We start from the raw sequence: 15,762 nt of genomic DNA, 5'->3' as shown, positions 1-15,762 counted from the left end.
TTGACCTTAAAAAGCACTCGATCATAATCTGAGTGCGATGACCGCCGGCCAGGAGCTTTCTTCAAGAAATTAGATAATGAAATGACGCAAGTGTTTATATTATATCGGAAAGTTGCAGCTAGTTGTAACCAAAACCCACATGTCCAATTGATTCAATCGGGACCTAACAGTCTTAAATAGGGATTGGATTGTTCAGCACATGATGACTGGAAGGTTTGGGCCCAAAAAAAAAGGTACTATCCAATGAACTGGTCAAGTTACCCCAATAGTCAAAGTTGCCGCGCTACAAAGACCTCATCGCAACGGATAGATAGTGTAAATCTAAAACTAAAGGCAGTCAACTGCACCTATGTAAAACTCGAGCGATCTAAGAGGCCAATCACCGTCTTGGTTTGATGGTTTATGCTAGACAGAGAAGTTATGGGACCTGAAGATTGAAACCGGATGCTGATTTGAAGTCGGAGTCCTCTATTTCCTCAGTTATCTAGAGAGGTATTAGAAACAGCGTAATCATCTGGCAGAAATTAATCAGTGGATCAAAAGATTGGTCCTTGCTGCCTGTAGAAATGAGGGGCCACCTCAGTCAATGATGAGGGATCAATCGAGATCACATTCCGCATGTACTGTCGATCGGTCGAGACAATTGACTGATACACCACCCACTTCGGGTTAACCCTGCCCCATTGGGAGAATCAATTTCATCAACATCTCCAAAAGTTAATTCAGAACATATGAAGTTTTGGCTAAATGAAAAGGCCATACCTGAACAAAACCGAAGACGGGTGAATGTATACTTCCTGGGAAGTTCTCACTGTCTTGTACATTCCGTTGTGACTGTATGGCTTTGGCAATGCACAGCAAATCAATGGCAAAGTCAATTAGATTTCATATTGTAAGCATGAAAATTCGGAAATCAGATAAAGTTACAATCTCGAATACTTACTTCTATTCGACAAGCATTTGCAAAGAACCCAGCAGTTACTGCCTTTCTAACAGCCTGAAGGACATAAGAGCAAGCGATCAGACCATTTCATTTTATTAGAAAAGCAAACACATTGATATTTAATAGGACCCCTATTTGGAAATCTACAACAATAGTAACGAAAATGTCCAGAAATTTTTCCCGAGGACTAGATGGACAAACTGTGCCTAAAATGTACCTGCATGTCTCTATCACAAGATTTCAAAACAATGCCTAATCTCTGAGCAATTCTTCGGAGTTGCTCTCTAATCTCGACGACTGTTTTCTGCAGACAAAAACCACCGAAAATAAAAATAATTCATTCTCTGATAAATAAAAGATAAAGGGGAAGGAAAGAAGCGCACAAATACCATGGAATGGTAGTTAATGTAGTTCTTATAACACCACTTTGAAGATTTGCCCGATCGAAGAAATCCCTTATAAACGTTCAGGAATGTCACATGATCACCCTGCAAGATATTGAAACTGACCCTCATGAGAAAAACCGAAGCGATTCTGCCTCAAGAAACCCAAAGTAGACTCCATCCTCTACTGGCAATGGACGAGTAAAAAGCAAACAAATTGTATAGGATAGAATTTAAAAATCAAGAACAAAATATCTTCCTAAACAATAAAAGGGCAAAAAAATTTAGCAGAAAACCAAAAAGACTAACCTCAGCAGCAGCAAATCTTAACTTCGCCTCATCCATTTCCTTTTGTATTCCTCTCTCAATAAACCAAATAGACTGCAAAATTAGATTATAAGCATCATAAAAACATCCTATTCAATCATGTCTACTACTTTCAGACAACTGAAAAACAAAAAAACAGAACATTTTTTTATTAAAGATAGAACAAGAAATCAATAGCAGCAGGACCAGACAATTACTTGAATTGAAAGAACAGCAGCAATAGTGAGAACCTCCTCAGAACAGCTGAGTTGATTTGATGCTAAGATCATTTTTGATATCATCGGATCCTGCAGCATACTCATGTTCATGGAATTTAATACTCACATCCAAATTTTAAATAGCGAAGATTTTCACACAGCTAGCCCAAAGGATAATTCTGTAGACGCATGTAATGAAGAAACATTGTATTTCAAACATTACGCACCAATGGTATCTCTGCGACCTGAAAACCAACGGGTGAAGTAAGTTTGGCATCATCATCAAGTACCCCAAGTGAATATAGCACTTCGAGTGCCCTAATCATTGCCTCTGGGGATGGAGAAGCCAGCCAATCAAAGCCCAATATATTATCTATGCCCAAGGCTTTCAACTGAAAAAAAGGAAGAGAAAATTGTAACACTTCTAGCACAAAAATTTGGCAGAGTAGTATGCTGTTGTGTACTCATTTCTTAAATAGAGGCGGAGAAAGAAAAAGGCTTATACCTGAATCACACAAGACACAAGGTTTGATCTCTGAATCTCAGGTATCCCCTCAGCGCTCATTTCGTTGAGAAAATACTCTTCTGTATATAATCTGCAGAAGGAAAGATGTACCCGAAAGGGAAGAATTAAAAGCAACATCAATTACAAACTTTGAAAGAATAGAATCAAGACTTCAAAATGAAACAAAAGCAAGTAACTAAGATATTGCCGATTCGGGTATGCAGTGTAAGAGAAGAGAAACAGCTCTCTCTAATTATCTCAACTTAACTTTTTTTATGCATAAAACCTTCTGATCTTATAAGATGGTACAGTCAGATGGTATGTCCCTTCTAATTTATCCTTTCCAATCTTTATAAACTGTACTTCAGATGGTTCCTTAAGATGAATTAAAAACTATAGGTTTCATTCAACCGCTAAACAAAGATTTCTTTTATCAAAATGTCTGCTGCCACAACAGATAATATCTCCCATAGGATATCTATATATCTATCCCTCTACATCACACATATAGAATGAAAAATGCGACCTGTAACATTTGCCTGGTCGTACTCTTCCAGCCCTACCAGCCCTCTGGCGGGCAGAGGCTTTAGATATTGGTGCGACAATAAGGTTCTCAATATCTGTGATCTAGCAAACCAACCAAAATTAGTTCGGATCAAATTCATCATCAGAAGAAAAAAGCATCACCACTATATGTTTTCAGCAACTTGTGAAATCACAAGGAGGCAAAAGCCATAAAACTAGTTTGTCTTCCATTTTTACTGAAAATAATATTTTAGAAGGATATTAAAAGAAAATATTGAGAAGCGACTTAAAAATGTTCAATAGACTTGAAAGTCAAAATCAAATTTCCACCGATGCAATATTCAAACATCAGAGATTCTTTCGCCAAAGTGACCAAAAAACCTAATATTTATGAGAAATGAGATATTGCTAAATTAGAGGGAATACAAGAAAGTGAAGGTACCGGATTGTAAAACCGTTGTTTGGAAAACCCACTATCGACAACATAGACAATACCCTGCAGGGATTAGAGGGGAATATAAGGTATATGTAAATGAATTCCCTGCCTTAATGAAAAAGTCGCACAACGGAAGACACATTATTTCCTTTAAAAGGAAAAGAAGCAATTTTGTTGGCAAACTGCAGAGAACTAACCTCCAGAGTCAATGATGTCTCTGCGATATTTGTCGATACCACTACTTTTCTCTTTCCCCGTGGAGTGGGAGAGAAGATGAGTTCCTAGAAAGAAAGCAAATTCAGAAAAATTATGCACAGAATGTCTAAATTATACTCTCATGCCCCAAGCTGCACATCAGCTAACCTGTTCAGCACGTGAAAGTCCAGAATACAAAGGCAAAGCAAACAATCCTGAAAGAAGAGGAAAAATATAAAAACAAATATTTATTCATCTAGATTCTTGAGAAAAGATATTCCATGAGCATCAATTTAAAGTTTGGTACTAAATCAGTACCGGAAGAGTTTTTTCCACCATTTCGAGCTTCCTCATTAATTAACTTAACAGCTGCATCAATATCATCTTGCCCCGTAAGGAACACCAAAATGTCACCATATGGCTCCTGAGAGCAATAATTACATATATTGAAGGCAAGTATTACATACAATTAATGGAGAAGGCTTCAAACAACATAGTTAACGTAACTTCAGATCCAAAATAAGAATTTGCATCAATGGTTTAGCTGAATATTCGAGAAAGGTACCTTGTCATGAATCAGCTGTACTGTTGAAATAGCAGCCTGCACATAGTCAGAGACAGGCTCCTCGACATAATGAATTTGCACGTTGAACCCTCTGCCCTGAGAAAAGACAACAAAATCCCTGAAAACATTTAACCTCATGAAATCATGGAAAACTTGATGATGTTTGTATATCAGAGAATAATAACCTCAACAGATAGAATTGCAGGCTCCATACTTAGTGGAGGCTCCACAGATTCCACAGCCCGACGCCTTCTGAGAAATAGCAAGAGATGAAATCAATATTTCCTTCCAAACCTTGTAATTTATCAAGATAATGCAGGCAATATGGATGTCAAACTTTCAATTGTCATTGACTTAACACTAGAAAAACAATCACTGGAATTGTTCTCATACGTTCTCTCCTATTTAAAATCTTCAGTATATTTGATGCCTCGTAGCACTCCTATGTATATATGTTTTACAACCATCGGGATTAACTTGATACCAAAATCCCAATTTAAAGAATAGGATTATTGAGATGAGGACCATGGGAAGTAGTCTAATAAAAGATAATCTAGAAATTGCTGTCCCATTTAGCCATACAGATCATATAGCACAACTAACTAGAACCCTAAAAGACTAGAACAAGCACAAAGGAAGAACAGCTAAACTTAATTCGTTACATTTTGACCTGGTCTGGAAGAAAGCAGACATAGCTTTTGCTTCAATTGTGGCCGAGGCTATGATAAGGCGGAGCTCAGGCCGACGCTTTTGGATCTGAAAAATCAGCCATACAATAGGATTTTTACACAAAAGCCAAATAGATTGTAAATTCTCAGTGGATTTGAAAAACAGGTGATTATTATGACGCTCAGGTTTGTTAAGAGAGTACCTTCTTCAGAAGACCAAGTAAAATATCTGTAGAAATAGACCTTTCGTGAGCCTCATCTATCATTATGACACTGAGATAGTTGCAGATGAAATGAGAAAAAGTTTAGCAGCACTTGGTAATAGTTATACAAGAACCACTTTGGAACAGAAAAGCAAGTGAAAAGCCTAGAGTGGATGAATAAGTAAAACAGAAAAGCAAGTGAAAAGGCTCGAGTGGATGAATTAGTACATGGTATAAAAGCAGTGGTAGCCCAAACTACAAAATCAAGAAAATGATTTTTCTACTACATTCACCTTTATTTTTATATCACAACGAAATATTCACAGAGAGTCATGCTCTCTAGATTCATAACTGAGTACCTGTATTTTGTCAATAGGGGATCATCCATCATTTCTCTCAGCAGTACCCCATCAGTGAGGAACTTAATCCTGGTTTTGTCCTGTGATGCAGAACAAGAAAAGCTTTTAAGGTAATGATGAAAGACCATAATTATCCAGACATTTGAAATTACAATCAATCAGAAAGTGAAGCAAAAATAGCATTCAACAGTTAAGTGACAACCCAAACAAGATAGAGATCATGAAGGTAAGAAATCTAACTGTATCAGTAACATCTTCAAACCGTATCGTGTAGCCAACTTCCTCTCCAAGCTTGACTCCCATTTCTTCTGCAACTCTTGAAGCAACTGCCTGCAAAATTTTCATACAGTACTTAGCACGAGCAGGTAAATATGACCAGAAACCAAACATTGACTGATAGCTGCAGTCTATAGAATCCCAGGTGTTGCATCATAGTGTCTGCTTTTAAAGTTAACCTATCAGAATTCACTAACTTTTTAAAGCACTGACAAACGTGTAAACAGTAGCCAAACTTGAGTTCCTTAATTTCCGAGTCATGTCAACTCAGTCTCAGACATAATATAACATTTCAAAAGCAAACCAATCCCATCCCAGTATCAAGAATGAAATAGAAATTATTAGAGATACGTGGGGACCAAATTGTGAAGCATAATAAGATGAGGCAAGTGAAGCAAATTGATGACCTGGACAGCTAGCCGTCTAGGTTGAGTGCAAGCTATTACGAGTCCACCATCAGCCCAACCTGCTTCTTTAAGGTACTGCACATCACACAACACGCATTGATCATGAACATGTATCTTTTCTATTTTAAATGTACTAAGGAAGCTAATCATCCTGACTGACGCTCGTATAGAATCTCAACAGACCCAAAGTGAGCAATACAAGTTAAGTTTACAAATTTGTAACTTCCTTCAAGCTACCGGGCATCATAACATACATCGAGTTGCTCAAAGCTCATCGCCAAGTCAAGACTAAAAACACTCAGGGGCAGAGCCACATTCATATGAGTGAGGGCACTTGCCACTCCTGAATTACAAAGACTTCTCAAACTAGAGAGGAGCTGACAATTGACGTATGGCCCAAAGCCTGATTTTTGACGGATAACATCAACTGATCAATTCAATACTTCCCATTTCACTTCCAGTTAGTTTCTCCCAAGTATTACACAACACATATATCATCAATTCATGCATGATTAGTCCCATGTGTAGAGTGACCCCCTCAGTCGATCACTATAAGCGACACCCTCCAAGAAAAAGCAACACCCACAGTGCAATTTGTTCCTTCCCATCAATGAAACGGACAGGAAACAGAGACGAACCTGAGGAATTTGGGTGGTTTTACCGCTGCCCGTCTCCCCAACGATGATGGTAGTGGCATGAGTCTCCACCAAATACAGAATTGCCGTTCTGTACTTGTACACGGGCAGCCTCTGCCTCTGCTTCTCAATGCTGGCATAGCCATATCTGCAAGGGAAAAGCGAAAGGGAGTGCGCCCAATTCAATGCTACTGCTGCAAAACATGCGAGAGCTGAGGGCGTAATCGTGCAGAGAGAGCAGACAGAGGGAGTACCCAGAAGAAGAAGAGGAGAAGGCAGAAGAGAAGACGAAGAGGACGCCGCCCTCTTCGTCGTCGAGCAGCTGAGGCTTCTCGGCGCCGGGCTTCCAGAACTGCGCCATGGCAGGTGTCGCTTCTGGGGGTTTCGCCTTCGTAATGTCTGTGTTCTGGGGTCTCTTTCGCTACGGCCAGTGCCAGCATGGCTCAAATCCGGACCAGACCGATTTCAGACCGGACCAGCTGGTCCAATTGATCGACCACGCAGCAGCCGCTCCCCGATGGGCCAATACACATACCGGTGGTCATGCTGGCCCAAAGTTTGCCACGTCAGTATTTTCATAAAAAAAAAATACGACTGAAGGTGTGGTTTTGATTAATTCAAAACAAATAAAAACATTGTGATTTTACTAAAAAATTTTGAAACTACGTCTAAAATTAGGACAAACCCTAAAAGTACTTTACTTTTAAATATGCAAGATTTGTTTTCCTTTGAAGCATCTAATCAAGTACTAAGTGATTTTTAAGAAGTGATAGTTATTATGGGATATTGGGATTTTGTACATATTTGTATATCATGTTTTTCATATATGCTTTGGATAGATTAGGAATAGAATCTCGTAGTTTATTCGGTGCCTGTCTTGTAAAGGTATTGTTGCCTACACATTCTTTTGTTCACAGTAATACAATTTGAGCTTGTCGTTCAAAGCTTAACATGATATCAGAGTGTCGATACTCTAAAACTGAATCGATTCTCATCTATTAAGTCATGAAGAAGGAAGATTAAAGAAGATGTCTGATATTAATGACCCAGACAAGAGCCCGAAAAAAGGCGTTGAGCGCGGGCAAAGCTCCATGATGAAGGAAGATCTGCCTCCTGTCTATCCGCTCGGAAACTCGGATGAAACGGTAGTCGCGCTGCTTAGTTGCACTCTAAAGGGAGATAATTATCTCAACTGGTCTCGAGCCATGTTGACGACTCTTGAGGCTAAAGGTAAATTGCCTTTCATTCAAGGAAGGCTGGAGAAATTAGAGGAAAACGATCCTCTGGGATGAACTCAAGACTTATATTGAGAATCCGGCTTACAACTACGGGACAGTAGCACAAAGAGAGATGGGGAAAGTATATTAGTTCTCAATGGGACTCACACCAGAATTCAACACGATTCACTCCACCATACTCAGTATCGAACCATCGCCATAAGTCAACAATGTTTATCAGATGGTCGCCAATGAGGAAAGCCAGAAGACTGTCGCATGACCAAAGGAAGGGGTACCTGAGGCAGTTGTTTTTCTGGCGAAGGGGCAGAATAATGGGGCGAGCAACTCGGGCTGGTAGGGAAATTCTTCTGGTTTGCAGAATGGTGGATCGGGTTGGTAAGGAAGTAATTCGGGTTTGCAGAACATGGGCTGGCAGGGCAACAATAGTTCTAGTCGCCCGACCCAACAGCAGTACACCTCAGAAGGTCGGCCCATTTGCGAACATTACAATAAGGTCTCTTCAAGGGTATCCAACAGACTATCTGAAAAAGCCCAATGGTGGAGCAGGTCGAGGCAGTACATAGTTAGAGGTACTATGTAAATTTACCAATACATCCTTAATCTACTTATAAAAAAAAAATGCACCCTTAATCTAATGGCTCAAATTTAATTTTGTTATTTTTCAATGGTCAATGTAAGAAAGTGAATATTACAGCACTTACCACTTTTCCAGTATAAGTAATAATAGATATGAACTTTTTTTTTTCTTTTTGAGAAACCACCTTATTAATATTTGAACGCTGAACGAATCTAATTATTATTCGAGTGGGGTCAGTCCACTAAGGATAAATCTTCCTCTCCGATCGCAATACCAAATCACCTAAAATCAACGCATGTAGGTAAAAGGCCTATTTCCATATATCACCAATGTAAATAGCATATTCTTTTTATTTATGGTTTTAGAAATTTTCTTTTATCAGTTAGCACAAGTTTAAGCTAACATGTTATGTGAGACTATTTCTCACATAGTTGACTTGATTGTGATGACGAGATATTTTTATTGAATATTAAAATCCTATTAACGGTAAAGTTTGTCCACTTAAAATTAGTGTGCTACTTAAGTCCTATTATATTATGGTCATAGTTATCCAATTAGATTATTGAAAATTGAAATCGAAGAAACTTTTCTTGATCCACTACATTGCGAGGTTCCAGCGTAGTACGAATAATGGAATAAGCCTATTAATTTTCCTTTTTTGCATAGGAGAGGGGCCTATTGATTTTTAATGCCTTGTTTGGTTTTATGGTATTATTTTAGAATCACAATTCTAACTTAATTCTACCAACTATAAAACAAAATAACTCATACAAAGTCAAAGAGTAGACCCCATTTATATCACTTTTTTTCACAATAAAACAACATAACTTATACAAAGTCAAAGGGTGGGCCCCATTTATACCACTCTTTTTCAAAATCAAAATTTGATTTTAAAATTCTACTATGAAACCAAACGCAACATAAATCATTCTTATAAGTTATCGACGTTTATTTACAATCCGTTTAATTTCAAAGTTAAAGTTTTGAATTGGTGATTGTGATTTTGATGGTATAAAATGACAAAAAAAATTTATCCCACAAACCCTTCTCTCCTCCTGCCCCCCACCACACCCTAACCCATGCATTGTATGTTGAATAATATATAAGACTTATCAGTTTGACTTTGGAAAAGTGGATTTTGTTGTGTAGTGTATTGAGTTAAAATTAAAATTAAAAATTTAAACCACAACTTCGAAACCAAACGGGCCGTTAATAACTTATATTTTTAAGTAAAAGTGTCATTGGAAAAATAATATATGTATAGATGTACATAGGTAGATAATATTAACGACAATCATCAGAAGTGATATCTTGAAAAATCAAATCCTACTCCAATCGCTTATCCTTAACCGACAAAATATTCTTTAGGATATCGTAATATCTCTCTTTAGGATATTCTTTATTTTGAAATATTTAGCGGTTACAAGAAATCCTTAATGGGAATCAATTTGGAGTTCCCTGACATCTCGACGTAACAAAATATAATTAAACCACTTACCGGAAAAATATAATTAAACCAATTTGGTTGAATCTCCAACCCCATCAGCTCTGCAATCTTCTTTCACGTACTCAGCATGGAAGAACTGGCCGAAAACCACTTGGAATGCCTACCCGATGACCTCCTCCGTCGAAGTCTTGATATCCTCCGGGTTTTGGATGCCAAGTCCTTGATAAGATGCCTTGCTGTCTCGAAGCACTTGGCTTCCCTCGTCCCTGTCATACCCTCCTTCTTCTTCTTGAGCCTCTGGCGTCAGATCGATGAAGGAACCATTCCCTGGCCCCCGTTTCCACACCCTGATGATAATCTAAATGGTGATGTTGCGATCGAACTGATCAAGAGCAAGCGTTCTTATAGTATTGAAGAAATGTTTCAATACCTGAAGCTGTTCCCGGAGATTCGAACTCTCACCATAGATTTAGACGCGAAAGAATTCTACCACGATGCTGAAGGACCTGATAATATCCTCAAGTGGAAGGCCGAATTGGACAGCAACAGCGCGATGCTTAACAGCTGCGTGATTCTCGCTGCTACTGCCTTGCAGAGGAGACCGCAAAGTTATAAACACGCATTGATAGGAGGTGACAGATTTCCCGTAAATGGGTGCTTTCCGTTGATTTTAGATTCGGGTATCTAACTTCCTTTTAATGCACAGGAGGGCTTCACGAAGGAGATCATCCGCTTGTCCTACCGCCATACTCAGATGAGATCATGAGCGCATACAATATGTACGTCACGTGTTGCCTAGAAGCCGTCCAACATATTCTTTCCATAGTAAGACGCATGGTCCCTAACCACCCAATGCTACGAGAGGTGGTACTGAAGAACTTTGGTCAGCTAGCAGTAATTCGTGCAGGACAAGGCGAGATATCCAAGATCAGAAACAGTACACCGACGAGTGGTAGCAACAGCGGCGGGGAATACCGACTGTACACAAAGGTTTGGTTCATGCCGAAGCTAATATTGGCCAAGTCAGGTTACGTGATGAGAGGTGCATTGCTTGCGGTCACCACAAGAGTTGGTGACAACGGTGCCATGGAAAGAACTAATTATGAAGACATCGTCGGGTTTCACTTCGATGGAGAAGAAGACCCGAGGGATAGTGACGATGGTGTGGCTTCGTCATTGGTAGTTGAAGCTGTGCGCGAGATGAGGAAGACAATGAATACTGCGCCTTGCATGACCGAGGTTGATTTAATCATCCCACAGCCCCTATAAGTCCGTATATAGGTAAATCTAGGATTTTCAATTTAAATTGATCTTCTTTTTTTTTCCCTTTTTCCTGGCCGGTTGAATTTAAACTGATTGAAATTGGCATCCATGCATGCCATGTAAGTAAAACTTGCATTTTCCAGATTTCTCTTTTCTGTTAGAGGCAGTACTTACAATGAATTGATTGATCATGTTTCAAAGTTATTGATGTGCCATTTGTTTGAAGTTTTTTTTATGATAGGTAATGCTTTATGGTGGAAACCTATATCGATAAGTCCTTACAAATAAGAATCTCACTTTGACACACACAGATAAATTTAATTAAGCTGGAAGTAAAATTACTTTTTTTTTCTTCGGTTTAAAATTTTTGAATTTTTTCGTCTACAAAGACCACCTAAATATAGCCTGCACCGATGCCAACTTATGAAAGAGAAATATTTGTTAATAGAAACATCATCGAGGGTGAAAAACGCAGTTTAATTGAATCGTAAATAGCGTGTTCATGATATATTAGTTGTGCAAGATTTAATTAGGAGAAAGTACGGAAATTTGTTGTAAAATACAAACTTACAGAAAAATCTTACGCTTGCCAATTTGGATTTCGACGGTCTCTAATTCTAATACCTTGTTCACCGCCTTTAGGAAATAGTCGAACAAGTCTTCCTGTTTGGCTGTCCGCAAGAAACTATGTTTTCTTGATCTTGGAGCTTTTGACGTAAATCCGGTTGGTAGAATATGGAGGATTTGATGAATCGGTTCCCTCGATTTCCGATTCACCCCAAAGGGCAAATTGTTCTATTATTTGAGACCAGACTTGGTGTCGCAAATTATTCCCTTGATGACACTAATCATTGGAGCTGCCTCTACCCATGAGCAGCACCTTCCTATAGTTTTGTTAGCAGCAACTACATTGTCAACCTCGTCTCTAACAATCTGCGAATGAAATTTTGTACGCATGATCAAGTCAAGCTAAGATCGCAAGTTCAAATCCACATGGTCTAGTGCATAAAAAATTCATGTCTTAGACCTCTATTGGTCCATATAATAGCAAAATCAAAATCAAACAAAAGATAATTATGTCCTAAATTATGCATCTAATATAATATATCGCTCTTCACCGAAAAAAAAAAACATATATACCGAGCACCCAATTTGAAGAAACATAGCATTCTACTGAGGGAGGAATCTGGTCTGGTTTGGTTTCGTCGCATGAAAAGTCTCTTTTGTTGGATGTTGAGACTGACTGCCCGTCAACTCCTCATGTTCATTATGTTTCTCCGGCTGAGAACATAGGCATACAAATACAGAATGCTTACCCAGAAAGTGGGCAGGGCGGCGCATAACCTACTCACAAACACACATACTCCTCTGTTGAGGTTCTCCGCTCCTCCGCTCCGGCCAACACAACCTGAACCCCTCTCCTCCGTTCACTGAAGCCCCGACTCCCAGCCAGCTCCCACTCTTCTCCGCCGGTTGTCCCGCTCTTCTACTGGCGTGAGTCCACTCTATTAGCATGTGGCCCGCTCATCCAATGGCGATGGTGCTAGCCTCTCCTGCTCACTTCTCCCCCATTGTCCCGCTCCTTTGACAGAAGAAAGTGTTGCGGGATCAATTAGAATCGAGAATTCCAATAGCACCCACTTCATTATTTGATTTTCTGCTAATTTAATTTACATAAAGGTTGTGCATCGCGTCATTTGGAGGAAAAACAATGCCGTGAATATGAAAATGATACTTATTTTTACTCAGTTAATTGCATAGATAATACGAGATTCTAATTTTAAAATTCTTTTTAGAGGATGTAAGAAGAACTTATAAGAGGGTAACACCAATTAAAACGAAAACAATCAAAATTTTTAGAAGAATGATAAGAAAATGGGGGAAAAGTTTAGAAATGAAGAACTAAAAAAAGGGATACATGACTTTCTTATATTTCGACTGCCCGTTTTATGTAGAAATGAATATTTTGACATAAAATAGGATGATATTACTCTTTAAAATATATAAAAATTAAGAAATAGAAATTTTGACAAATTTTCATTCAGAGGGAATTCACCGGACCTCTTCAAAATTTTGGAACCTACGGCTTCGAGTGGATATATGTGTGTGTGTGTGTCAGGATACCTGGTGCACATAAGCAGGTATATGTCTCACGGACTTAGAGTTTGAAGCCTGTATGGGTGCCCAAGGAACCATGTGACGAGACTCCCCAAGCCCTAACCCTCCTCAGGGTTGACAAGCTAACACAGGTATTCCACGATAAAGAGTATAACACCTGGAGTATGTACCTGTGATATAGCAGCTCATATTAGCCCACGTACAATGAAGACGACCAGATAACCCTATTGTCGCATTTGGAGAGGGACCCAAATGCCAGCCCATGACATTCCCCCCTAACCAATCTGCAAATGTCCTCGTTGCAGGTTTGTCCACGCAGCGGTCCCAATGCTTCGACGTCGCCTTCACCCCACACCACATCCTCAAGGTGTCAGTCCTTCAGCAACTCAGTGCGGACCATGCAAACTCCCCCACGAACAAGGATATGGGGACACATCAAGTTCCTTGACTATGCACGCATTTGCTGGGTGTTATCCGATGTGTCATTCCTAGCCCGCCAACCGATTAGATTGCCCTAGTGAGACACCACAATTGGCTTCCTTGCTAAACGAAGATCGGGCGGCTCTCGACACACAAGCTTGGAGTCTCCACGCTCACCTCCCGCAGGAAAACACTCCATTGTCTAAGCCGAAGTTCCCCACGCTTTCCACTACATACCTCGTTGACCCCTGTCGTAATGGATTCCTCCCACCAGGATCTACTCTAATACAACTTGTCACGGGCACAGAGTTTGAAGTCCGTGCGGGTGCCTAAGGAACCTTGTACTGAAGCTCCCCAGGCCTACCCCTCCCCATAATTGACAAGCTATAGATATTCCACAATAAGGAACGACACCCGGAGTACGTACCTATAATATAGCAGTTCATATTAGCTCATGTACAATGAAGTAAACCAATACACAAACATCAGAACCCTATTATCGCGGTTGGGGTAAGACCAAAATGCATGGGTACCAGATATCTTGACAAAAAAAAAAGTACAATATTACTTGCCTTCCCAGTAACCAAAGTTATAATAAAAAATTCCGGCCAATCCTATAGTCCTTTCAATTTAACGGTATGAGCGAGAAATGATTGCAGTTGAGGTATATAATCGTCAAAAAATTAAATTTTTTTAGTTCTAGTCTAACCAACGAGACTTCAAAATTCGTCTCTAATTCAAATTGGTAAAGCTATAAAATATTCTTCACGAGGAAATATAGGACCACAAAATCAATCCTTAGATTCTTGTTTTCCTTTACTAAAGTCATAAACCCTCTCTTATAACGAAAATAAAATTTAACATCACGGGGTGGAGTTCTCTCACCAGGTTGACGATTAAAAAAACAAAACAAAACAAAATCAACAACAACAATTACAATATATGGAACCCAAAGCACGCAAGGAGAAAAGGGTAACATATGTTTGAAAATGAAACCCTCAGCTATCTTTCTTTGAATATCTTATTCTCCAACTAATTAGTTACTTTATTCCTTGAAAATATAAAAAGGACATTTAGAATGCTCCTTTTGATTTCAATCATATTTTTAAAATTTTAACTCTAACTTTAACTGCACAACAAAAATCAATAACACAATTATTATTTTTTCATTTTTATTCAATTTTTTAACCATTCAATTCAATTTTTAATATTAAATTCTCTTAACTATCAATTACCTTTTTTATAATTCAACAATACAATCATTAATTTTTTTAACTATTTATTACTTTTTCTCACTTTTTTTCATAATTCAACAACACAATCATTACAACTCAATTAAAATTAAAACTCAATTCTACTTAACTCTAAAACCAAACACACCATTAAACTTTTGCAATCACATATTAACATTAAGTACACTTTGAGAGATGAAAAATCTCATTAATAATAAATAAAATTATTTATTTAAAATATTTTTGTATTAATAAACTTTTCTTATTTAAAATTATACCATTTATTATCCAAGAGTAGACTAAATAAAAATTGAATTTTAAGAAATACGTAACTCTTTGACAGAATTTCACCTTTGTTTGAACTGGAAAATGTCATTTTATTGTAACATGACATTCAAAAAACAAGTACAAGAGCATAGAACATATTAATAATCATTTTATTATGACTTAAAAATATTGCGTTGCGTACAGATATATATATATATAAAGAAACATAACTCTTAAAAAATGGTGTGATAAATTATAATATGAGTAACAACTCCATTTTGATTATTGTTACCTCTCTAAATGTTATTGAATTTTTTTATTTATTTTAATTTTAGCAAATTATGCCACTTTTGCATAAATTTTCATATGAATTAAGATTTCTCAATAAATATCCAACAAATGATATTTAGTTGATTTCATTACACCCTAATGCAATGAGTGGGTATGCAAACTAAAGTTTAATTGATATATATAATACTTGGCTCCACATGTAAAGTCTTTCCTCAAGTTTGCCTATTTATAAAAGGAAAAAAAAAGTCTTTCCTCGAGGTCCAGCTCGAAATTTCCAGATATAAT

General features: G+C 38.1%; 1 protein-coding gene across 1 annotated transcript; it reads right to left on the bottom strand.

Moving 5' to 3' along the window:
• Window positions 1-69: 69 nt before the first annotated feature.
• Window positions 70-7,095, bottom strand: LOC116205796 (probable pre-mRNA-splicing factor ATP-dependent RNA helicase DEAH9). The gene is made up of 23 exons (XM_031538454.1): window positions 6,879-7,095; window positions 6,628-6,772; window positions 5,990-6,064; window positions 5,547-5,636; window positions 5,307-5,386; window positions 4,948-5,017; window positions 4,747-4,832; window positions 4,262-4,328; window positions 4,077-4,172; window positions 3,830-3,935; window positions 3,680-3,726; window positions 3,514-3,597; window positions 3,323-3,376; window positions 2,882-2,982; window positions 2,356-2,446; window positions 2,078-2,242; window positions 1,851-1,940; window positions 1,636-1,707; window positions 1,333-1,431; window positions 1,161-1,247; window positions 944-997; window positions 763-842; window positions 70-675 (listed from the first exon to the last, which is right to left on the bottom strand). The coding sequence occupies exons 1-23, from the start codon at window positions 6,983-6,985 to the stop codon at window positions 537-539; spliced, it is 2,085 nt and encodes a 694-aa protein (XP_031394314.1). The 5' UTR covers window positions 6,986-7,095; the 3' UTR covers window positions 70-536.
• Between the last annotated feature and the right edge of the window lie 8,667 nt (window positions 7,096-15,762).

This window comes from Punica granatum, chromosome 4 (assembly GCF_007655135.1).
Source record: "Punica granatum isolate Tunisia-2019 chromosome 4, ASM765513v2, whole genome shotgun sequence".
Lineage (NCBI taxonomy): Eukaryota > Viridiplantae > Streptophyta > Magnoliopsida > Myrtales > Lythraceae > Punica > Punica granatum.
Note: the sequence above shows the minus strand (reverse complement) of the source record. Positions and strands in the feature narration are given on the sequence as shown.

Bases quoted from the DNA above. Each gene is read 5' to 3' on its own strand.
- LOC116205796 (XM_031538454.1), bottom strand. From the start codon at position 6,985: ATGGCGCAGTTCTGGAAGCCCGGCGCCGAGAAGCCTCAGCTGCTCGAC. The intron at 4,329-4,746 runs GTCAAAATGTAA...GCTATTTCTCAG, and splicing joins TCTGCTTTCTTCCAGACCAG to AAGGCGTCGGGCTGTGGAAT. The intron at 843-943 runs GTAAGTATTCGA...GCATTGCCAAAG, and splicing joins CAAATGCTTGTCGAATAGAA to CCATACAGTCACAACGGAAT.